The sequence below is a fragment of the Formica exsecta genome, unplaced genomic scaffold (assembly GCF_003651465.1).
Source record: "Formica exsecta isolate Colony F162 unplaced genomic scaffold, ASM365146v1 scaffold192, whole genome shotgun sequence".
Taxonomy (NCBI): domain Eukaryota; kingdom Metazoa; phylum Arthropoda; class Insecta; order Hymenoptera; family Formicidae; genus Formica; species Formica exsecta.
The window spans coordinates 1231333-1257236 of NW_021849218.1; the positions used below are offsets into that span (position 1 = coordinate 1231333).

Sequence of the window (25904 nt, forward strand, 5' to 3'; positions counted from 1 at the left end):
ATCAAAAAGGATTTTGACAATAAAATTATTACTTTAATACACAAATATTAATTCCAGTAGCAACTAGAATTACATAAAATGTTGAAAAAGTTTTTTTTTTTACAATAAATTCTTGAATTAAACGTTGATTTAATTAATTATTTAATAAATTTATTAAAATTTGACGTATAATAATGTTATTGGATAATTTGTTGTTATTCCATCTTTGCGCAAAAATAATAAATAATAGATTTAGGAAATTATTTGATATTGGAAATTAAAATATTCTTAGCGACATACAAAAAATATTTGTCTTTAATTAAATATCTTTGTCTTAATAAAATTAAATTTCATTTTCCGTCATAGCATTTATCACAATTTTTATTTGATATTATATTATGGCTCGTTTTATATTATAAATACATTGAAAATATATATTCGATACATAAATAATTCATACTTTGATAGTAAAAGTTACTAAAATGCAAAAAAGAAAATAGAAGAAAAAGGAATCTTTAAAGTATCGTTTACTTTCTATAACGGTAAACGAAACAGGATATGAACTAACTGGACAGCCTTTGGTAGGGCAACCCAACATGCAACGGAGCATATTCATCTCTCTTCTGGTTCAACATGATTGTTCTCACCTGAGTTTTCGTTTGTATCCTTATACCTTCACGCTAGATGGCACAAAGAATTCTATACTAAACAAGTACAATCTTCAACGACAACTGTGTAAATGAAAAATCAGAGAGTACAGAATGTATGTGTACATTATCATTTTTATTTATTAATTATATGTAACATAATGAACAAATTAAGACTAATTAAAGCTGTAAAGACAGTAGAGATTGATTGAATCACACATTTATATATTATATTTTTTGATAAACGAAAAATTGTGCGAATACTTTTTTTATTTCTAAATAAAATTCGTCGCGTGATAGATCGATTTTAATCGAGTTTTAAACCATTGCGAAACACGTTATGCAATGCAATAAGCGGCGAATGATAGTGACTCGACGACGAATTAAACAATTTATGTAACGAGCTTTCTACGCCTGACATAGAGGCGTATCGGAAACGAACGGCGTAGACAGATGGTTGCGAGAATCTTTCGTTTCCTGAATAATTTATCGGTCATGATTATCTATCAAATATATATTCAATTATAATTAAACATTTTTTTATATATGTATGTAGTCAATTATAATTTCACGAATATAAATAACGAAATTCACAAAATCAAAAATTCATCAAAAAATTACGGTTTTTTTTTTTTAAATTGTGATTGATAAATCTTTTATGTTTAAACTGATGGAAGAGTATTATATATATAAAAATTTGTTACTCATTATTATTTTTGAAATATTCTAATGCTGAAAGTTAAAAAAATTGCAACGAATACTAGTTTTAAAATTATTTTTCAAAAATCTAAAACGCTAGTCACGAGAGAAACTTTATTCATGGATATTTTTTTATAGTCTATTTAAAGAGGAAACTCTCTCGCTAAAAGAGAGAGATATAAATATATACGAATGTTATATATAGTTTGTGTTAAATAATTAATGGCAATTAATGGGGAAGGGAGAGATGCACGAAAACTTAGACAAAACTCATGTAGATTATTTAAAAACAATGTCGTTTATTTGAATCGCACAAGACATACACCATATCTGCTATGTTTACAATTAGGGACCCCTGCGAGGAAAGCTCGGCCAACGTTTGTCGCAAGTTTTGGCCGGAATTTACTCGGAGACGTCTGGATTTCTTATTTTTTTTTTTTTTTGTATTGCCTTAATGTCGATCCTCGGTTAAAAGTGTTGCAATGCCAGGTTTAACAACCCGGTCACATACTGTCCCTAGAAACCGAGCTTCGGATTATATTTTACCCTGGATCAGAAGATTTCCTAAAAATCCAATTTCCCTGCTACGATATTATCTTTCGTCTTTTCCTCTCCCGATAATCGACTCTATGTGTGGATCTTCTTCTGTGTGTGTTCGCTTCCTTATTATAATTATAGGAAATATTTCGTAGCTTTAAATTATATAGACTGCCTAGATACTTCGCTCGACTATATTCTTGACATTTGTGTTCTGGGATTATCTTTTAGCATTTTACGTGATTTACCCTGTAGAAATATTAGAAATCAATCGGGGGAGACACGACGGGATTGATATTAATTAATACGTCAATTAATCGAGATACTGAGGAAAATTTGTGCAATATCATATATTTTTTGGATTTCTTTTTTTTCATACGATCAAACGCTAATATCCCGTGATTGGTGCGAATCGAGCAGGATGAATTGCCGTGGCAATTTCCATGCTGGATTCGCATTACTATTCATCGCGGCTACAGCATCTTGCCGTGTGTCCCTAACGCGAGAATATTCTTCGCATAAAAATTCGCTCTCGTCCTCGTCGTGTCCCGCCGGCCCGATCGCCCGCCGCGAGATTTGCATGTGTCACTCCTTTGTTTCGGTGTGGCAGGGAACTTGGTCCTATGTGGGATGAATTCGAACAAGAAAGGCAAGAAGAGTAGGAGGGAGAACTTTTCGAAATCAAAGTATTGGTGATGTGCCGCAGGATTTTTTATTTCGTCGATTACATACACGGCGCTCCGTCAAAAACTTCTCTCTCTCTCTTTCTTTCTATTCGTTCTCGCAAATTTTCGAGAAGGGTTTATTCCTCTCGTATCTTTATCATTTTCTCGCCCTTCGATCGAGTCGCGAATGACGGAGCGCGCCCTTATATGAGAAAAAGGAAAAATCACCGCGTTGAACTTATCTTTTTCTCTTCCTGTTATAATCATTAAACAACTTTTCGACGACGCGGCTCTCTCTCTCTCTGCTTTCGGACCTCATCGCTACGGGCAGAGCCATTATTTACAGTATGTCGTATAAACGCGCGGAGCCTGGCATGTACGTATTTCAGGAATCGATCTAACAAACTTTTAACTAGATAACGAGAGATTTTTTTTTATCTAGGGCCGTACACGTCTAACACCGAGAGAACTATCTGATATGAGTTTTTTTTTTTTAAATCGCCTTTATGCTTTCTCGTTCTCACGCACACACGCGCAACATTCATCCCCGGAACGAGAAGGGAACTTATCTTTTTCTCTTCCTGTTATAATCATTAAACAACTTTTCGACGACGCGGCTCTCTCTCTCTGCTTTCGGACCTCATCGCTACGGGCAGTGCCATTATTTACAGTATGTCGTATAAACGCGCGGAGCCTGGCATGTACGTATTTCAGGAATCGATCTAACAAACTTTTAACTAGATAACGAGAGATTTTTTTTTATCTAGGGCCGTACACGTCTAACACCGAGAGAACTATCTGATATGAGTTTTTTTTTTTTAAATCGCCTTTATGCTTTCTCGTTCTCACGCACACACGCGCAACATTCATCCCCGGAACGAGAAGGATAACACGCACAATAAAATCACAAGGAGACACGCAATCGATATTCGCATTCATCTCTCACGCATCGCAAAGTTATTTCTTTAATCTTACTGTCTATGTATATATATATATATCTCTCTCTTTAGGAACAGTTCCCTTCGAAAACGTTTACGTCGACGAGGCGTCGTTGAGGAAAACAAAAAGAAAAAAAATACTATTTTGTTTACTATTCAAAATGGAACGCAAAAACTTGAAAAACGATCGTCACGTCGCCCGCGAAAGCTTCAGTCTTCAGACGAGGACGAGAGAAAACGGAAATTCGATTCTGATTGCGCCTCGGGTTTGGTCGCGGGACGATTTTCGCAGGATCAACGTACGGTATCGATCCTGCGAAAGCCGGACGCGATCCGATCAGCCGTGACGGCAATAAATATAATCAACGAACAAAGCGCGCTGATGATAGGTCCCGACGTGCGAAGTGGCCGTCGAAGGAGGGGAATTTTCGCAATTGGAAATATTTTTTCTTCCCCCGGGATTCTCGTGACGCAGCCTCGATTAATTAAACGACTCGTTCGCGTCGACGAACGCGTCGCGCGCGACGCAAAATCAACGGCCGTAAACCTAAACAACTTTGGCATTTTCTTAATCTTTAAAAACATCTGCGATAATAATTTAATATCGGAATAAAATAATGAAAGCGGCGCTTTTGAACTCACTGTGCAACCGTAATCATAATAGTGACAAACGTAATAATAATAGAATGCTAATAATAATAATAGCCATAATAGTAATAATTACAATAATCATGTTTCAAAACAATAATAATAATATTAATAATAAAGGCAATATATAATAAGGACAATAATAATATTAATAAAGATAATAGAATCGCGGATAATAGATATAATACATTGTACATAGGATCGAGCTAGAGTTTAGAGATACTAGCTTCTCATATATTACCTTAATCAGATATTTTTTTCTTCGATATTCTAAGTATTGATATATATATAACAGGGTGTTTTCTCAAATATCGATGTGTTTTTAATATATTATATACACACAGGATCATCAAAATCGCCATTCTTCTTACGGGCTAAGTAAATCGATGCATTCGAAATGAAAAGACGCGTCGGTCCCATTGACACGTTCTTACGAAGCGATTTGCAATGTACATTGTGCAATGTACAAAAAGAACTTTACTCCGATTCGTTTTTCTAGTATACTTACATACACGGCAAGTTTTACAAGTTTCCATAATATATTTATACATATATATTACGTTATACAATATGTATATATATATATATATATATCTATTATTAAATAAATAATCTTCAAATGCGATAATAAAGTCACGAACTTATATGTTCGTTATCTTATTTATAATATTTATATTTTGCATATTTGTATCCGCCTTTCATATATTTATATATGTATATATATATATATTTTATATATATATATTTATATCTGTGTGTATGTATATATATGCAGATTTATATTTATATAGTGTCTTTTTTCCGCGTTATTTATAACTATTTATAGCGATACATAATTTAAATAGCTGTGCTGAGACTCGCAAACTGGTAACCATTCGTTCGTTTTTTTAGTGAGTTAAACGCGGAGCAGGTTTTCTCTCATCGAGCACCTTTCCTCTTTATACTGTCTCCTTGTTTTCGCGTCACGTGAATCGCCTTTGCGCTTCGTCTTCGCGATCGAACGAGGATCCTCTCTTCCTCGAACCAGTCGAAACTCCAGCTTCGCTACATCTTCCCGTTGCTTTTTATAATTCTGAGCCATTTCCAGGCCGTTCGGTCGAGAGATTCTCGAGATCACGCATCGACCTACCACCTCTCCTAATCCCGAGAGGTGACCTCGGATATTTCGCGGTGAGAGATCCTTCTGAAATCGCGCTGCCGAGATCTCTATGAGCTCGAGCCAGTCCTGCACGATTCAGATTGTCAGATGTGTCTCTCCCTTTATCGAGGTCGCCGAGGAGGAAGATCCCTCCCCGTCTTCAGTACACCGGGTATGGCGGCCTGTGCGGCCACAGCGGCGGGATTGGCGGTAGGCTTCCGTTCCAGGATCAAGTATCCTTACTGAGCTGACTACTGAGTGAAGAATCCTCGTCCTTGATCACCGGGTACGGTATGTCTAGCTTGGGACCCTGCTGCACCACCACCACGCACTTTCTCATGTGTTTCTCGAGCGTGCTTGGCACCGAGAACGGCATCTCGCAAAAACGACACTTGTATGTGTCCTTGCCGTGTCGGCCGTGAGTCTTCATGTGCCTGGTCAACTTCGAGCTCTGAGCGCACGCGTACGAGCAGAGCTCGCACTTGTATGGCTTTTCGCCGGTGTGTGATCGCCTGTGTACCGTCAGGTTCGAGCAATTCTTGAAGACCTTGCCGCAATACTCGCAAGTATCGTTTCGGCCGCTTCGCTCTTTCTTCAGCAACGGGCTTGGCAAGCCCTGAAGCGCCAGGCTGGATGTCGTTGCCTTGGACACCTTACGGAATTCGTTGTTCTCCAAGTAGTGCGGACTGGGTAGCCAGAGACCGCCAAAGTCCGGCCCCGAGGATCTCGGAAACCCCTGGCCAGAAAAAATGTTGGGCGTCGTCGAGGAGTTGAAATTCGGCGAGAGCGCACTCTCCTTCTCTTTGTTGTTATTCAAAGAATTGGCGAGATTGCAAGGCGAGTCGGTCTTGAGGAAGCCGCTGCGATGATTCTCTTGCAGCGCCTGTCGATAGGCCTCCGAGTACTGGGCGATGTTGCTCAGCCCGAACTTCTCCATGAGATCGCCCACCAGACTGGCCGGTTTCTCCACCCGACCTCCGCTCTCCTCGCCGCTCTGCCCTTGATTGGTGCTCATCGTTAGATCTTCGGGTGTGTTCTCCTCCGCATCCTCGCGCTCGGCTTTTTGATCGTTCTCCTCCATCTCGTCCAGGTCCATGTTCTCGTCACAGCTAGACCCGTCGTCCGGCACTGTTTCGACGCTGCCCTGTGGGCTGGCAGCTGAGTTTAGATGCTCTTGATGCTCCTTCCTCATATGCTTTCTCAGTTCGGTGAAGCTCGCTACTTCGACTTCGCACACTTCGCATTTCGTCGACGTGCTCTGGCTGTCTTGCGTGCTGTCTTGCTGCTGGTACTGCCTCTCCTTGTCTCGATGGCTGCGACGATGGACGATCAAATTGGATTGAAAGCGAAACTTCTTGTCGCAGACCTCGCACGTGTATACCGTTTCCGATGAAGAATCGGTAATTATCGGCGTCGAAGCTACTGGCGGACTTGTTTTCTCGCTGTCGGTCGAATTGTTATTGTTGTGGTGACCCACTGGACTCTGAGTGTAACAAGGGGGCGAGTTTTCCTTTTGATGATTGCCGTGGCTTAGATTCGTGGGGTTGGCTGAGGCCGGACTAGGCGGTTCCACTGAATGAGCTTGAGAATGAGACTGCGACTGTTGCTGTTGCGATTGTTGTTGTTGTGGCTGTTGTTGCTGCGGCTGTGGAACATTACTAGCAATGGGGACTGATGGTACCGGCGGTACTGGCGGAGGAGGGGGATTTGTCGTAGGATTACCGCTAGGCGTAGGTGGAGCCGCGCCTAAGGACGGATTAGCGAGGCTCCTTAGGCGCGCTGAGTAAAAATCCAGGTTCGCTTCGAGTGGCGGTGGATGTGCTTGGCCGGCGAGGCCTCGGCCGTGCGACAATTCGGCCAAATTTGCGAGATTCCGGGCATTGTTGAGCGAGTCCAGCGAGCTACGTACCAACGGATCACCCAGATTCAAACCGTCCATACCGCGAAGCGGGTCGCCCAGATTCTGCAGATTTCTAGTGGCCGTCTGCAGTTCCTGGAGACCTCTGTACCCTGCCAGAGGATTCAAGGCAAGGAAGTCGGGCCTAAACATAGGCGGGAAACTTCGCTCCAAATGCTGGGGTAACCTCAAGAAACTGTGGAGAGGATCGCCCACCAAGGACGCCGAGGTCTGGAGCTGTTGTCGGCTACCGCTACTGCCACTCGTGTTCGTGCCGCCTGATGAGTTCGCGGCCGAGGAACTTCCGGTGGATTTGCCGCTCAGATTCAGGTGATTTGGCGGGCTAAGGTGATGCGCGTGCGTCGGCGTAGGCGTCGGTGGACTCGGCGCCGGGGTGTTCGACGACGAGTTTGTCGACGAGGAGGAGGAGCAGTAGAGACGGGCGCCGTGCATGCTCTGTACGTGCTGAAGAAGCTCCCACGCCGAGCACAGTCGCCGGGAACATTGCGAGCACTGCAGCCATCTTGGCTCTGAAACAGATATATGAATGTCGCGGTGGTTAAGAGTTATTGTTGTCATCGTAGCGCAATTTCGTTTTAATTTTTAGAATTTAAATATAAGCAGTTTTAGTGAGTTTACAAATTATTGAAGATTTAGATGAATTCATGATTAATTGTGTAGTTAATCTCTCTCACATATATTTAAATACATATATAGTGTGTTATTTAGCATTTTTCAATATTAATTATTATATATATATATATGTGTGTATTTTTAATAATTGTTTTATTTAATATTTTTTAATTGTTTTTGAAAAGAGAGAGATTTAAAAGATGTCATGAAGGTAAAACATCGAAGTTTTATTTTTAGCTATTTCGTAAATTGAGGTTTATTTTAAAAGAAGAAAAAGCGAGGGGGAGTCACGCTGATAAAATCAGGATATAATTCGATGGATTAGAACCGCGAATAAGATGATTATAAGAGAGATCCTGGATATATATCGTAATAATCTAACAATGGAGGATTTGAGACTTCACGGTAATTTCACGAGCATGTGACGGCAGCTCGTAAAATGTTCGCACACGCACATTACACGTATGTAACGTGTGCTCGCGCGCACGCCCCCCAGCCCCGCTATCAATTTTCGAACCACCCTTAATTTCGCGGAATCGAGACCCGGCGGAGATCGGCCCCGGCCGATTGAATTCGGAATTCAAACGGCGCGTCTGTGTCAAATTGCGGTTCGGTCCGACGACTTGCGGGGGGGCTTAAAAATAATATCCTCGTCGAACGACGGTCGAGAGGGGAGGGGTGGGGGGACGTCGGGGGTCGGTTACCACGGCATGCGGCTGAAACTGACCCTTAACGACTTCTCGACCCTCCTTCCCCCTTATGGCGCGCGCGAGAGCTTATGACGCGGGAGGGACGGGTTTTGAATTTCAATGTTTTTAATCCGGAATATCAGATTTTCGTCCCATTTTTCACGCCAGCGCGGTAGACGACGTCCGTTGCGTCGCGAACGTTTGGGGCGAATCCGTGGGATTTTATTAATTCGACGTCGCCCCAACGGCGAGGATAAGATGAGACGGTCGAAAGGAGGAGAAGTGACAGACCGAGGATGCAGGCGCCACGTGCTTAAGAACGACCCTCGCTTTGCGAGTAAAAGCATTACCCGGGAAGCATATTCTCTTGGATCGTAACGCCGGACGTTAGGGTCCTTTCCCGAGGAAGGAAAGAACTTAAAATTCACGTCTTGAGAAACACTACGGAATTGCCTAAGATAACGATTAATCATTCTTATGGAAATATTTTTTTATAATGTGTACTTTTGAACTTAATCGATATTATAATATGGGTGAAAAATTTAAATTTATATAATTCTCTAATATTATTACATCTTGAAATGTTGATTTTTACATGAAATATTTTATTTTGGCCCATCACAATATCGAAAATACATTTTCGATACAATCTTTACGGAATAACATTCTAGCCATATTAAAGAAACATTTTAGCTACAAAACTTTTTTATTTCGATTCGGACGGATTCCTTTCTCTTTCAACTCGAACTTGACGAATTTGTGAACGCGAGCAATCCCGCACAGTCTGACGAATAAATACGCACGAAACGTTGTTCGGGAAGAAACTTCTTAGACGAGATAAATACGTGCGCGTTGTAACGGACAGAGAAGTAGTACTTCCTCTTGTAAGAGATTAAAAAGTTCAGGACTCGCCCTCTCCTCCCCATTATACTTCACTGTCTCGCGATACTTGGACAAAGGTAAGGCAAGTCAGACGGAGAGACAAAAGACTGCAGCAAAATAAAGTGGTCCTAATTAAATGGCCGTTCGGGATAGGGAGCGATCTTTGTTTGAACGAAGCTTCAGGATCGTCTTAAAGCCGAACAATCGACGGATCGAGGCATATTTTTTGTACGATTAGAAATATTATTTTTTTGTAATTAAGATATTGGGTTTATTTATCATATTGACGTTTCACTGCAAAAATATGTTAATCAATCCGCACGAATGTCATAGATATTTTCAGCGATTCCACAGTCAAGTCCTTGCCTCCTCAAGTACAATCGTAATTTTACATTGCAACGTTGACGTGAAATTACTCACAGCAGCTCGTAAAAATGCGAGGCTTTGAGAAATCGTCCGATGACGGCGCGAGCAGGATGTGAAGACAATGAATCTTAAATAAAATTAGGAACAACTCGTCGACGCCGGGTAAATGATAGTTTATCTCGCGACAATACACAATAGAACACATTTCGTCGTGTGTAACAAGGTGCTAAGTAGAATAACGAGCCCGATAGTGGGCGAGGGATTTTTCTTTCTCGTCTTGCTGACCTTTCACCAGGATTACGCTTGCAGCGTCGCATGAGATGCGATCGTCGCAATCTCATTGACGCACGCGATTTTTTAGTCGCTGAAAAGAGCGAGGAGAAAGTCGCGGACGAACAAGGCGCAAAGATCGCGGAGGAATAGGCGCGAGAGATCTTCGGTGATTTTCTGAGTTGAGAAATTGTTTCGTTCTAAGATAATCGTGTATATGTAAAGTATGAAATATATTTTAATTATATAACCATTGTTCTAATTCTAATTCTTTCCAGCTTTACTTTCAAAGAACTATTTAGTTAAACCGTATTTTTTTTAAGTTTCTTTTTAATGGAAATTTCAAATTATATTTGTTTTTTATTTTAATTTCTTTTATTTTTTTATTTTTTCTAGAGAGAGACTACACTTGTCGCAATTTGTTAATACTAGACATTAAATATTTTGGTAATTTAGTAACATCCCGAAAAAAATTAAATTCGCGCAAAAAAATAAGTATGCAATAAAATTTTGTTAGATTATAGAAGTTTTTTGTTTGTAAAATGGATTTCTCATGATTTGTCGACTTGTGTATATAACTTCTTTTCGAATTAAAAAGAAATTCTTGAAAATAACGGAATTTTCGTAGAAATACCAAGGAAAGGTTGGCAACTCGAATCAGGCAAAAGTTCCGAGACTTTGATATTTTTTTCGAGTCATCTCCAGAACCTGATCTTGCGACGGGACGAGAGTGAAGTACAAACCTACTCGAGTTGTAGAAATTAAAAAATGAAAAATAGAATCATTCTTTCGTATGAAAGAGAGAGAGAAAGAAAGTGAGGGTCGAGTCATCTTCGAAATTGACGTCGAGTGGTGAAACGCGAAAATTCGGCAATTATTGTTTCACGCCCCGGGCGTTCGCCACGCTGCTTTCCCTCGACCTTTCTTCAAGCGACCGGGCCTTCTTTTCTTTCCCCGGAAGTCGAAAATATTGCCGACTTCCCCGGGGAGGGAAGATGCGAGACAGGGAGAGAAGCGGGAGATAAGCAAGTGCTCGGGCATAATAAAGGTGTATCGATTCACGGCCGGGCGCTTTTCATATGCAAACCTCGCGGGTGGCCATCCGTTAGGATTATTTCTTCAGATTTTCATGGCCGTATGTGTCCGCGAGAAATGGCAGACTGGCTGGGAAAACGCGAATGCGCGCGTTATATCGTTTACGATGACTCTTTTATCGAATAAATGGAAAGCTCAATATACATTACACAATTGCACCGTTTCGAATTGCAATGTTGCGTAATAAATTACAGCGCACACTTTGCTACAAGCTCTTTTCGAAGGATCTTTATTTATGTTGGAAACTAGCAGCAGTAATGTTGGAAGGAAATTAAGATACAATTGCCACTCGATTTTTTTAGATTAAATATTACGTTATAGATTCAATGAAATTGACTACCCTTAAAAGTACACGCGAAAATAAACGATGTGACGAAATATAATATAACGAATGAATAAATCTACATGCTGCAAACTTTTGTCACAATATACAAGTACGAGAAGGAGAACGTTTGAAAGATGCCAACAGGATTCGTGCTTAGAAAGGGCAGCGGAATCAAATGAACAATATGTCTGCACATGAGATTCGGCCCTCCGACGATAGTGACCGAACGATTTTCTCCAGAAATTACCCGACAAATTGGCCTGCGCAACGTTTACGGGCAAATCGTTTGGAACGCCATTGTTTAACAACGATTCGAGCCCTGGTCATCCTACGAATACTTCCTTTCAACCCTTTTACGGAAGACTTAACACGAATTTACCTCCTCTTCCTGCCCTTCGAAATAGTGCTTTTTTGAAAATACCTTTTTGTTGATTATCTATCTTTTGGATGTCGAGAGACAGTCAATAAATAAATTATTTTTCATAAAATTTGTAAATAGAAGAGAATTTTTATACGATAACTAATTAATTATATTTAAATATTGCTAAAATTTACAAGATATCATTTCTCTCACACTGTTAACTTAATAAAGCTTAAATTAATATATATAAAACAGCTGTCATAATTGAACAATTCTGAAACAAGCATGTATTAATATAATAATTAGCAAGAATTAAAACTTTTACGATATTAATGTTTGAAAAATATTTCAAAGAAATAGTTTAAATTATTTATAATCATATACACATAATTGCAAGAATATTATGCGTGGTTTCATGAACAAATTTTAATCGTGTAAGCGACGTTGTAACGTGCTCTCGAAAATCTTTTTGGATGGGACACATCTGCCGCCCAGTGACGTCATGATATACACATACATACACACAAACACATACAAAGGCCTTTAATCCAGAATGGCGTGTGACAATATTAAAATATCGATTAGCCGACGTATGCGACGTATGCACTTTGTTGTCGATACAAGGGCTGCACTTAAAAGGGACAACGTGCAGCGGATCATGTCCAGGTGGGTAGTTTGCGGGTGATTTTAATCATTTTACTGGACCCATTAATTAAATAACCAACTGAGATCAATTTTACGCAGTAACGAGAAATATGCGGCACTTATCCAAACAGATTAATAAATAAAAACAAAAAATTAATTTAAAATAATATAAAAATAACAAAAATATATAACGTTAATTATTCGTTTGAGATAAATCATTTCATAAGGATGCGGAGAAATTAAAATTAATTAACTAACTTTGTTATAATAATTATTTTATGATATATAATGTAATATATTGAAATACACACACGAAATTACCAGCTTCAATCAATATATTCTGTGATACGTTATTGAAAAACGAATATATATATATATATATATGATACTCACACGCTATTAATATCTGGTCTACATCGTGTCTGTAACCGTAGCTAGCAGATCTTTTCCAGTAAATTTTTATTTACGACTCGCTCAACCCACCGCAGAGTGTCGCGGTGGGTTGAGCGGCAAAGAGCCGAAGCCGTTAAAATCGAGCGAATATAGCGACCGGCGCGATTTCATTCTCTCTAAACGAATATTGGAATGGTCGCGTAACATACTCCTTGTGGTCACTATAGTTCCGCGAAAAGATTGGTCAGACTGCGCTTCACGGAGCCTTTATGTCCTCCGTTACTCAGTTTGTCCGTCCAAACCGCAAATCTCGCGAATGCACCACCGTGGGCTATTAACCCTTCGAGGGCCGAGTCTCAATTTATTAAAAGAGTTTATTATCCGAGTCTTTTTTTTTCTCATGAGTTGGCACAAAGACTAAAGCGGGACAATAGTCGCTGAGCGTGTATCTAAAATTAAATTTTCGCGCATTGTAATTTAAAATTTCAGTGATATTGTAAGATAATTTTCAGAATTAACCGAGTTAAGAGTTTGATATACGATGAAAACAAAATGCGAAAGAGCGACATTTTTCTACGAGAAGATTAGAAGTTTGAAATTTAATGTTTAATGCTGTCGATTTTTCTCAGCGTGAGAGACTTTCCTTACAGCTACTTCGATTTTCTTTTCTGTAGTGTTATACCTGGAAAAGAGAGGAAGACACCGACTCGCCTTACGTAGAGGACGTAAGGGAAAAAAATTAATCAAAAAGCCACTCGACATGGTAATTTAAACGCGTCGTAGCGTCGCGTATATTGAACTTTTGCTTTGTAAGCTTTGATGACGTTCTTTCTCTCTCTCTCTCTCTCTCTCTTTCTCGCGGGGTTCCCTTTATGTGAAGCACGCGAAGTAAGTGCAAAGGAAGCGAAGAACGCAACTACCTTGTCATTGTCGAGGAAGAAAGAAGGTAAAATATGAACCGGAGCAGTCGAAACGGAAGCAAACTCCTCTTCAGAGGATCCACCATGCTGAAGGCTTCCACGTTGATTTTTATAATAGCATGTGCCATTCTTCTCGCATTCTGTCATTCTATTCCATCGACAATAAGATGTTCGTTCGTATAAGTAAAAGCGCGCGCGATCGGATTTCGCGTTATTCACATTACACATTTAGATCATCGAAAAAATGCTGGAAAACTAGTACTAAAATACGAGATAAAATGCAAGCAGGCTCTCTGGTTCCGGTGATATGCAAAATATATGACCGAAAAAGTTTCCTACGTCACTTTTTGCTCGTGCGTTTCGTTCTTGTCGGCTTCCTTCCGCGAGAGAAGAACGGAAGGAAGGAGGAGGAAAAAGCTGCAGGACCCCGAAACCCCGAGCGACAGCCAATTCGCAAGCAATTCTCCGCTCACCTCGGGCGGTCCGGGAAGTCGTCGACTCCGCTAGTAGAAGCAGAGAAGGGAGGAGGGGGCGGATCGGAAAGGAGCCATAAAGCTGCCGGGGAAAAACCTCACCCGCGGACGAGAATTAATATTCCCGGAGACAAACGTGACAGATAGATCAAATCTGCATCTCACCGGGAAGCGCTGGTTGGTGTCAATTTTGACGGATTATCGCTCTCCTTTCGTCGCCCTCCTCCACCCCGGCTCGCTTCTTCGCCCTTCAGCCCTTCTCGGAAACGTATATTGTCCCTCAACGTTCTCCAACGTCATTCTCTTACACGCGGTGTAACTCCGCTTCTCTATTTTCCTGTATATAACCGAATTTCCCTTGAATCACGGATTTTTCTAAACTCGCATCCGTCGTGGATTTAAGTTGGACGAAAATGACGGAAAATATATCCCGCGTTTTTCTTCGGAAAATTCTTTTACCAATTTTCGAGAACACGGAATCTGAGTATCGTCGCGCAAATCGCGTATAGTCGATAAAGGAAAAGAAAAATATATCAAAAATTATACGGAAGAGGGACTCCGGCCCAAACACCGAGGGTTCTAGCACATCCTGTCGATGCCACCCCACGTGCGCGTTTCTGATACGCGCTGCTTTACCTGTCCTCATGCAATCCCCGTGAATCAACCGTGCAACACGCACGCATCGTCCGCCCGTATGGACACGCTCTCGTGTGGACGGCTCGTGCGGACCACGTGGCCGAACAATAGGACGATTCTAATTGGGCTTTTCGACGTGGTTGTCCGGTAGCAAAAAATCCGACAAAAAAGGCGACAAAAGGGGCTTAACCGGGGAATATCCCCAGCGGACGAACGGCGGGATGAGCACGAGCGAGTGTATTCTTATAGTGATCGTGGACCAGTTCGGAAAGGGTTAACTCTCTCTCTTTCTCTCTTTCTTTTTCTCTCGTTGCCGGAACATGCTGGCAAAAGAGGGTTTTGGGGCGAGCGCCGCGGAGCGTGATGAAACTTTAAAGAGACACCGGTGTACGAACGACCGCTGATGCGTTGCTCCTCGGGAGACACGATTATGTTTGTTCGTGATGGCCGCCCTTGTTTCCCGAGACGACAGAAATTTAACTACATCCATGTTTCGATGTAGTATTTTTGGGGTAAATTCAAATTGTTCAGACAAGTTCATCCCCCATAATTTGAAAAAAGATCTGCGAAATTTTTCACTCGTGTAAATCGAAAGATGACGGATCCACGCGAGTATTAAAAATTTTGTATGATTAGTTGCTTAAATCATAATTAATAATTCTCAGTTAAGTTACAATTATAATTAATAATTAAATCATAATTATAATTAAATTGACAAACTAGAAATATACAATTATAAATAAAGTCAGTTGTATAATTAAAAATTACATATTTTATTATGAGAACTTTTATTATTTTAAGAATAAAAATCCATCATTAGTCAATATTTTTTAACTGTTGAAGTTTTAAATAGAGATTATTATTCGTAATAAAAATTTCTTCTTTCAACAAGGTACATATCAATATTTCCTTGAAAATATTTCGAAAAAGAAATTTACGCGTATAAAGTTGAAAATAATCAGAAGTATATCCGCACGAGTAATATAGACTTCTTTTTAATAAATAACATATACGACGATAAAAATAATTTAATTATAAAGGAAAATACATAGGAGAGCTAGAGCGGTGGTTCTCTGTTATCGAGGGCGAAGAGGCGAAATCCATTCTGCGTTGCAAAGCAGGTTCTTACATCAATTTACACAGTTAAGCACTGTATAAGAATCTCAAAGGAGAAGCAGTGGATTCATCGAGAATGCCACCGGTGTGAAATTAGAAACCACGATGGAGTCTCACTATTTAAAATTATAATAATAAATACAAGCACATATTATTTTTTATTTTTAATATAATAAATATCATGGTTATATATACATATAGTTTAATTATGAAAATTATTATTGCGAAATTAATTATTATATTAGTAATATATCTTCTTTCATTTGTTAATTGATTTAATAGAAAACTGGATAAAAGAGAGAGAAAGAGAGAGAGAATGTTTTTTTTTTCTAAAATTCTCTTTCTCTATAGAAGTACGGTCATTACGCGATAATCTGAGCTTGTAAACCGTAGGCCACAAAAAGAGAGTCGAAAGTGATCATCAGTTCGATCATGATCGAGCTCTGTTTTACACAAAGAAACCAAACGCAAAGTAGATAACGTAGTACTTTTATATCCAACGTGTCGCGTCGCCGATTGAGGACGTTCGCGCGCGTTAAACCCTTCGACGTATACATGTGACAATGTAGTTCCCAACAAAAGGGGGCAGAGAAACGTCGCGAGGGAAGACACGAAAGGAGAGAGAGAGAGAGAGAAAGAGGACGAGAGAAGGATAGAGAGGGGGGAGAGGGGCAGGTTCACCCCAATCCCCGAGCGGGTGGTTTAAATTCAAAAATCGAATCCACCGATCCATTGTTCGTATCCGCTCGGCCAGGTTCGACATCACATGGCAGCCCCCTATAACTGTACTTTAAAACACCCTCGTCCCCCGTCCCTTCGGGCAACCGACAATTCGCCAAACCAGCATGTGATTTCGGATCGGCACAACGGATTCCTCGATTCACGCACACTTACGGCGATGAAAAAAAAAAAACCCTGACATACTTTTCCGTCGCTCTAGAACGCTGCCAAATTTCAAATCTATAATACGGACGCCGAAACGCAAAATTGGAAAACGGAATCAATTCGCGCGTATTATTACGGCTAAATCGCGTTGCATATCTCATTTCTCGACACGAGACCGTGTCAATCAATCGATTTCAGTATAAAATGCATCAATATTTATATGTTACAATAATAATAAAATACATAATAATACTCCGGTACGAAAAATTAAAAGTTTAGCAAGCTCATTAATGTCATTGTATATTGAATAACCAAAAAATTAATTAGTGTTTTATCTACAAATATATATGTCTTGAAGATATTATTATGCTTCAGAATTATTTCTTTTTTTTTTTTGTATGCAATAGGAAATATATATCTAGATATAGTAAATATATATTGCAGTAGATATATTAGAGTAGCATTTTATATGAGTTAAGAGACAATTGTTTGTTTCTTGCTAAAGTATAAGAGTAGTTTTTATAGAAATTATTTTAACTCGCAGGATCTGAGTTGGATCTTTTTAATTTTAATTTTTGTAACGAGACAAGTTATAATTATTAAATTTGCCAATATAGTAAAATAAATACAAGGTTTTATGAATATTTCGTTCATATTGTTATCAAAAATGACTCAATGGTCGTCAGTCACTCAAAAAGAATTAAAAAAAGACACTGCTCTACATTTAAATGCGTGCGAAGCAAGCGTTACTGTTCTCACTGACGAAAACGCGAAGCGAGAGAGGAGCGCGATAAATAAACTTACCGGAATTGACTGTGTTCGTGTCGGCGTCCACGGACTCGATCTTCAGCTTTTTCGGAAGATCCTCCTTGTCATCGTCTGGCGCCTCCGTCCGCCTCTTCGGCGTCGAGCTGGCGCTCGCCTTGAGGTCGATCGGACTTCCGGTATCCGGCCCTGGGCCCTGGGGCGTCGGCGGGCTCTCCAAACGACCGCTCCTCTTGTTGATGGGCGCGGAGATGCTGGGCACCGAGTTCAACTTCGAGTCCGGATCGACGGTCTTCAGGGTGAGGGCGTCCTCCGGATCGGAGTCCTCCGGCGCAGCCGTCGCCGGTGGACTGTGGCAGCCCTGAAGGGTGCTGCGACAGTGGTTGACCTTGTGTTCGATGAACCGGACGATCTCGCCGAGGGGGTAGGACGCCCTACAGCCCCCGCATTGGACGGTGTCTGGGGACGTGGTACCTTGCGAGGTTTCCGCTGTAACAGAGAGCAGCGCGTTTCCTTTGGGGATGCGTTGGAACTTTGATTAAGCGGACGCCGAGTTAGTTTGATTAAATTTACCACACTCCTTCTCTTATTCAATTCTAATTTACTCGCGATCGATTAGATTTGATGGTTCCTATATAACGATGTCATTCGTGTTTTTTATTGAAATATTAAATTCAATTTTTGATTTTCGAAGAGATAAGGTTCCAGATATTTTTTGTGAGGAAGTTTTTACATAAAGGAATATAATATATCATATGATATACTTTTACCTTATTTGTTTGGGGGGAAAGGAAAAGTAATATGCCTTTCGAGAAAGAAATAGTTTCCTACATCGGCAATTATAAGTATTACGTTCGATGCAGTATCTCGTCATGTACGATATTCCATTGTGTGTTATAAGGAACGTATTACTGCAATTATATTCTGCAAAGAAACCTTTCAATTATATTCGCTTCCCCGACTCCGACTGCGAATCATGGTGAAAGCAATATCAGTGTCAGCTTATTACTATCGATATTTACGTGTTATAGATACTATTGCATAACGAAATGTAGACATATGTCTCGCGCATTATTCGCAATGGGACATTAATCATTACGATTTACGATACCTATTAACCAGCTGCAGCTATAATCCCGTTGATGAGGTATCAAAACGAACGGCTCTGTTTGAGCGATTCGTTTCGCCGATAGTCGTAAAAAACTCTTAATGGAAATTAATTAAATTAATGGAATCAAAACTAGAGATCTATTATTCCGGCGAAATTGAATGAGTTTGAAAATGTTTCTTTCCGGCTATTATATTTCTTTCAACCCCCAGCAGGTGAAAAACTATACAAGTATCATATTTGAAGCGCAGGTGATAAAAGTATCGATCTCCTAAAAATTCGGTTCTGAATTAAAGCGACTCTTCTTTTTTCATTTTCCTCATTCAATTTCCCCGCAATTTCCTTTCGACGATAAACGGCCGCAGACGGTATTCGCCTAATCCGAGCGAGCGGACTTTCCTCGTAACAAACAGAACTAATTTCCCCTTACGCAACCGTTATAATTCACCGTCGTCCGAGGGGCAGAGGGCCCGCGAGGTCAGCCGCAGACGCAACAATTCACTTTTGAGTGTCCTTCAGGAGAAACTACAGCAGAACGGTCCTCGCGACCGTCTTACGTCTCCATTCTCTCGTACGTTTCGCGCATTAACATAGAGATTGGCAGGAGTAGTTTCATACATCGATCTTTCCCTCGACGAGTCGAGTATCTATATCTATTCGAAATGGGGCTGCCAGACTCGCGACGAAAACGAGAAAAACCCTCCACCGTCTTGGCAGTCGTTTTCCAGTCTCCCTCCTCTCCCTTCGTTCTCGCCCTTCCAAGTTTTCTCCCTCTCCTCTTGTTTCGTATCTCCGTCTCGCTTCTCGGGGGATCTCCGCTCTCCTCTTTCGTCCTCGTGCGCGGTTTCTTTATTTTTTGCGGCCTTTACACCAACCCCTGTTTGTTTACCCCTGGCTGCTGCCAGGGTCTCCTGCTTCGTTCGTTTCGCGCTTTTCGTCGGCGTTCGATTCTTTCTGGGCGGAGCTCGCTTGACCATTGGCCAGGGCGCAAACTCGAGAGCATTTCAACCCTTTAGAATCCGCGTTACCCCTCGATCGGTGGGCCGAACTTAAATTTACGATCAATTTTCTCGTATTGTTCGATGTTACAATTAATACTATATATGAATATTTAAAATATCTTTCACATTATATTTTGCGTGCATTTACGGGGATTATAGGGATTATACTTTGATTTATACATCGTGTTCGTTTAATTCTGTCAGCGTCTTTCAAATGGCGAACATAACTCGGCTGTATTCCTATAACATTTCGCCGATATCGTGTTTCGATGTACCTTCTTGACGGGCCAAAAGCTCTTTTCAACGGATTAGAAAATATTTTCACGAATCTAAGCATTTCGATAAGAATCTATCTTTTTGGGGGCCTTTTACCATTCAGAATCGATCCGGTCGAGTTTTTTTCGTCGCTTCTATGTATCTGCATCTTCTCGTTTTTCACCGGAAGAATGACCCGGTAGCACAGGAAACGAGATAAGTCTGCAAAGTCTCGGTGTGTCGAGACTTGTGTTCGGACGAGACAATCGCGTCCCGCATTCTTCGTAGGAACGCGAGATTTTAATCGCGCTTGTTCGTGGTCCTCGACTGACAGTCGAGAACGCGAAAGAAAGGAGGGAACGGAATAACGACGATAAAAATAACGATAGTAAAAACGACGATAAAATTTTCGATAAAAATCCCGGAGACGATGATATAACGGCAACGTCTGGTCACGTCTCATTCTATCGCTAGTGAAGAGGAGAAAAAAGATCGGCCGAGCTGGATACGACGATTGGAGAGGTCGAGCGAGAGCGAAAGGAAGGAGCGGAGAGTAGCCTGAATGGACGAGCTACTCTCGGATCCGTTATTCGCCTACGATTCAAAAGCGCTCGGTTAGAAACAAGAGACGCGCGACCGGTCGTTAGCGACAATGGGCTTTTGTTTTTTCGGGGGCAGATGTTGGACCAAAACTGTCGGCAGCGCCGGTAGACCCTTCCGCAACCCCTAGCGCGAGGACCGGAGGCTTGGCAGCCTCGTCGAGTTTAAGGTGAGCGAAGGAGGAGAACGGAGGAGACACGTGTCTCTTCGCCACTTCATAAATCACCCGCCTATTTAACCGCGTGCGTCTTCTAGACCCCGTTAGAGTGTCATTTTTTGCGGTCTTAATCAGATGTATCTGATTATCGCGTTTCCATTAGAATCTGTACGAATGTTTTCGCTCTCTTTTTAGAAATTTTCTAACGCGATATATATAATAATATATACAAATAATGTCAAATCGCTATAAATGCATATTAAAAATACGATTACGATGCGTGGAAGATTATGAGGAAATTATTAAAAAAGTCATTTTTTTGTATTGAAATTTTTGTTTTGATATAAAATACAAGCAACTACGGAGTAAAATATTTGGTATTAATATCAAGAGTTTTATAATTTACAGTACAGAGTTGATTTAAAAATATTTATCAAATATTTTGAGAAGTTATTTTACGATAATCGACACGAAATATTTATCAATAAAATAAAACGTTTATTCTAAAAAAAATAAGATATGTGACTTTTGTCCTCATTATCGTTATCAAAATGTTAAAATACCGGACTGCGTATAACGCGATACACATTTCTGATTTTGATGACGATAATTACCTCTCGCATAAAAATGGACGCGGTTGCATGCAGAAGGACCACGTATATACGAGAAAGAGGGGAGAGAGAATGCGAATATAGTCGAGAAGAGAGATAACGTTAAGATATAATATTGCCCGGCGAATGTAAGTTGGATTGCTTACAAATTGGCCTATACATCCGTAATGTTGCGATCACCAAGCCCGGTGGCCCCTATCGCCATCGTCCTCGTAATTTCCATCTACGAGTGGAAGAAGGACGCGCGTGCGGGAATCTCTGCAGAAAATGTTCCGAGTGTTATTAGTTTTTCCACATTAATTTTCTTTCTTATATTCTCTCAGCAAGATACACCAGGACGAATCGGAGAATCGATTCTCGACGATAGTTCGCTTTGACGACGCCGTCGGTCATTTTCCCGTAGCAGGCAATTCCATTCTTCGAAAATCGATATTCAGATTTTATGATTCGCCACGATTGACGATTTCAATTCTTTTGAGATGTATTTAACTCTCTCAACCTTACAAATTTTCATTAGATTTAGATTAAAGAAGAGAATTGAGGAAAAATTGAAAAGAGAGATATGTGATGGACGACGAGAAAGAAAATTATTTGCTCTCAAATCAATTGAAAATCGAATAAAAAGAAAAATCTAGATTGGTTGGTAAAATTAATTATATAAATTATTATTATACTTTGACGTATCTTTGCTTAATTATTCCCAGTTTCATATTTGCATTAACGCTGTATCTTTATTTGTATCGTGTTTAACCGCAAATGACAAGTACGTTTATGACAGTTCGCCGACGTTTTTCCACGACACAACGTGATCCTATGCGAGTGCACATCGCCTGGAAACAGAGAAACGGGCGAAGATATATCCCGAGGCGGTATCCTTGTTAGGACATCCGTCCTGTCAAAACGTCCACAGGACACATCGGAGCACAATCGAATTACGATCATCCCCAGGGCGAGCTCCGACCGTAACCAATAATTCCATTATCCATTAGTATTGGGTCGCGGCAATTTCCTTCGCCGACCGGAGGAGGCCTCGCGCACCGCGTACGTGTGGCAGCCGATCCTCTGAAGCGAAACCGATCGGGAAAACGGATAGATTCTCGGCACACGTTCGCATCGACGCGGGCAAAGATGGACAGATCCGTGACGCGATCGCAAATATCACCAGCCTTATCCATAATAGGACGTCGTCGCGTCATTTATCGGCGCGCGGCATCTCACGCTTTCCGAGCTATCCGAGAATGATAGCGCTTTTGACGTAATTTTGCGATATATCCGATTATAATACATTCTCCTTGAGCGCGCTTTAGATAATTGATATATAATTAACGACAAAATTAGAGACAGACATCTATTTGTAATTTTGCGATGCGAATATACATATGTATATATGTAGATACAGTGTGATTGACTTAAGTGTATACACTCAGTTATTTTTTTAAAATAATTGAGTTTGTTTTCTTTTTTAAATAATAGAATTACTTTGCTTTTCCGCTTATACCTAAAAGCAACACGAATGACAACATCTTACGAATGAATATTAAAAATCTCACTTTATTGTACATTATCAAATTTATCATAAAATATTTTATAAAATTATAAAATAAAACTGTTATATATTTAAAAAAAGAAATAATTTAAAATTTTTGTTTAAATCATATATATTTCCCTAAACAAAATAAATTTTATTCGAAACATCTATTATATATGCGTATATATGTATGTATGTGTGTGAGGGGGAAAGTGAAAATGGGGGAGGGGGTAGCGAAAATGGGGAAAGGAGGTATTAGGACATACATTTGTATAATACACAGTATATTTTCACATGTATTTTGTATAGGTGTGCATTTTATTTTTTCAGATATATCGTCTGTCAACGTAATAAAAAGATAAATAAAATTCTGCTCTGAAATTTTGTTGTGGTCATCTAAAGCGGGCTTTATTTTTGCGCTTACAATCTTGGAAATCTTTAAGACTGGTTCACGCGATATACGAGAGCGTAGGTTGTAGCGATGCACGTAATAGCGGCATAACAAATCTGTACCGAAATTGAAACTTTGAACATTCGCATGATAACATTCATACAGGGGAAACCACTCTCCGAAGTTGCGTTTACCGCCTCTAATCGTCTCAGTAGCAAAATCACATGTTCACGTAAGTAACTCCTTGTGCTACGCCCCGTCGCGCGAGTTATCTGGTTATCGCCGCTGTACTTATGCCTCGCGCAAATCGCGTCTGATAAGAGATAACGCGCCGCTCGCTCACATTATTACCGATGACTCTTTCGTCCGGACACACTCCGCCATAATTACCTTTGTGCGCCATCGTCGATTAACTACGTCTTTCCGGATGTATCCGAGCACTCCTATCGGGAGCGAAATTCACCGCCAGATCAATCGATCGCGGATCCGATCGAACGCGACGCGAGATCGTCGTCCTAGCGACGGGGCCCCGCGTTCTCGCGAACGACGCCTTCGTTTGATATTCGGGGGACGCGAAACGATTCTCATCGCCGTACCCGAGATCTGATTTCCTCCATGCTCGGATGCTGACTGGAGCATCGGGGCGCGTATAGGGCCGGCCAAGGGCCCCCGACAGGATATCAAGAAGAATAGAAAGGACCTACCGGCACGCGTGCCGATGGAGGGGACGATTTTTATACGAATCCCCCACTTTACAAATCCCGTACGCACGTCCTCTCTCGGACGCGTTCTTCTTTCTTTATCTGCCTTTCTCTTTCCTTCTCTCTTTCTTCGAGAACCCTTCGCGTCGTCGGGTTTTTCTCGCGGGGTCAAAGAGTTTTTCGAATTAACCCCGGTACGTGTTCCACAGCCGTGCGTTTCGTTCTGCTCAAGGCGCACCTATGCTCCGTACAAAGGATCCAAAATGGCGCGCGTACGCCGTTTTTTCCTCCCTTTACAGACCCTTTCTACCCCGTCGCATATCTCGCGTGCATGCGCGCGTCCTGTGAAAAAAAAAAAAAAAAAAAAAAAAAAACAGAACCGACCAGAAAAACGAATCCGTTTGTGAGCAGCGAGCTAGATTTGAGACAGACCCGAATGGTAAGTTCTAAAGGTCCATCGACCTCGTTCTCACAATTGGATCGATTTTTTTTTTCTCTCGTTGTAGATTTCCTCGAGTTTCTTTGGCCACCTTTCTCGATCCCCTCGGATATCTTCGATATCGCGCGAACGGTACCTCTAACGGGTTTTCTCTTTTCAAACGAAATAAAGGTTGAGCGGTTTTTTTTTTTTTTTTTTTTTTTTTTTTTATGCCGATCATCGACCTCGCCCGCGTAGAGCGAGGGTGTGTTAAACTGAATGATCGCAGGTAATTTTGTCGGGGTACCGAATTACGTCTCCTAAATCTTGCGAAAGCGAGATATTGATATTTCGTTCATGGCTGTTTAATTTTAATATTAAAATAAATGCAAATAATTTTCTTGGATTCAGAATAACATTTAAATATAATCTACATATGCATTTTATAAATATTGTAAAATATTGAGAAACTAATTTGGTATATATTCTTACCGATCGCGTACTGAAAACTAAACGATTGTAGATTGTAGTCGAAATAAATGCTGTAATTACGCTTCATGAATATTGCAGAATGTTGATGAAGGTATCTAATTTAAGATATATAAGAGCCAACTATATGTATGTCCTTATCGATCTCATAAAAATGACGGAGTACAAATCTATTATAACCGCATCACCATTCTTTTAAGATTACATCGATACACCGATTTCTTCTTACGTCACTCTTACAGATAAAATATTAATTATCTGGAACAATTATATATGTGAATGTGATTTAATAATTAAAACGTATCAAAAGATATAAAATGAGATTTAATAATAGAACCGTCACGTATTAACTTGACAGTGGTCCATTAACCACTCGCCAGAAACTGCTTCTATTTTCGATAAATCGTGCAAAGAATAGTGTCCGTCATGGAAAGTGGAGCGCATCGTCAAATCAGACGAAAATATCAGTTTAATCTCATAGACCGGAATCTGTCCTGAACAAACGGGTGAAATCAGTGACCACATTGGGTATCAGAAAGGCCCCAGGGAGATCGCTAGAAAACTGCGTTCCTCTGTTCCGCGCTTGGCGACCAGACGGTTATGAGAAATATGAAATCTGGTTCTCACGGATTCTGAATGGGGTACAGACCGTCTCTCACTCTCTCTCTCTCTCTCTCTTTCTCTTGATACTCGCCGTCTCGTTCACTCTCGCGTTCCGTCGCTCCACATGCGTATCGTGGGAGGATCTCGAGACCCGCGCGGGTCGCCCTTTGTGAGCTCGGCAGCAGGACATTGTCCATTGAGGAACGGCCAAAACAGGTCCTAGAGAGAGAGTTGACCTGTCTCTCCCCCTCGCGCACATCTTTTCATTCGCGCGCCTTTCAAGGAAAACCCCTTTCCCCGATTTTTCTCGATCAAAATAAATCATGCGGACGCATACAGTTATGCGCCCGCGGACATACAGCTGCGTGCTTTGACGTGCGGCAGCTTGGACATCGCGGATTCCGGATGTCCCGCGCCCCCGTCGCGTTTTCGCAAAATAT

The 25904-nt window shown here is 40.8% G+C and overlaps 1 protein-coding gene across 2 annotated transcripts in view; it reads right to left on the reverse strand.

The window, feature by feature from the left end:
- Positions 1-4899: 4899 nt before the first annotated feature.
- The window catches only part of LOC115233998 (B-cell lymphoma/leukemia 11A), a 33561-nt gene continuing 12556 nt past the window's right edge, over positions 4900-25904 (reverse strand). Inside the window, exons 2-3 of one of the 2 annotated variants that reach the window (XM_029804677.1) lie at positions 17642-18091; positions 4900-7678 (exon numbers count right to left, since the gene is read on the reverse strand). In XM_029804677.1, coding sequence (XP_029660537.1) covers positions 5481-7678; positions 17642-18091 — 2648 coding nt within the window. In that variant the 3' untranslated portion in view covers positions 4900-5480. The remainder of the gene's footprint in view (positions 7679-17641; positions 18092-25904) is intronic. The other variant, XM_029804678.1, reaches the window with a different exon arrangement.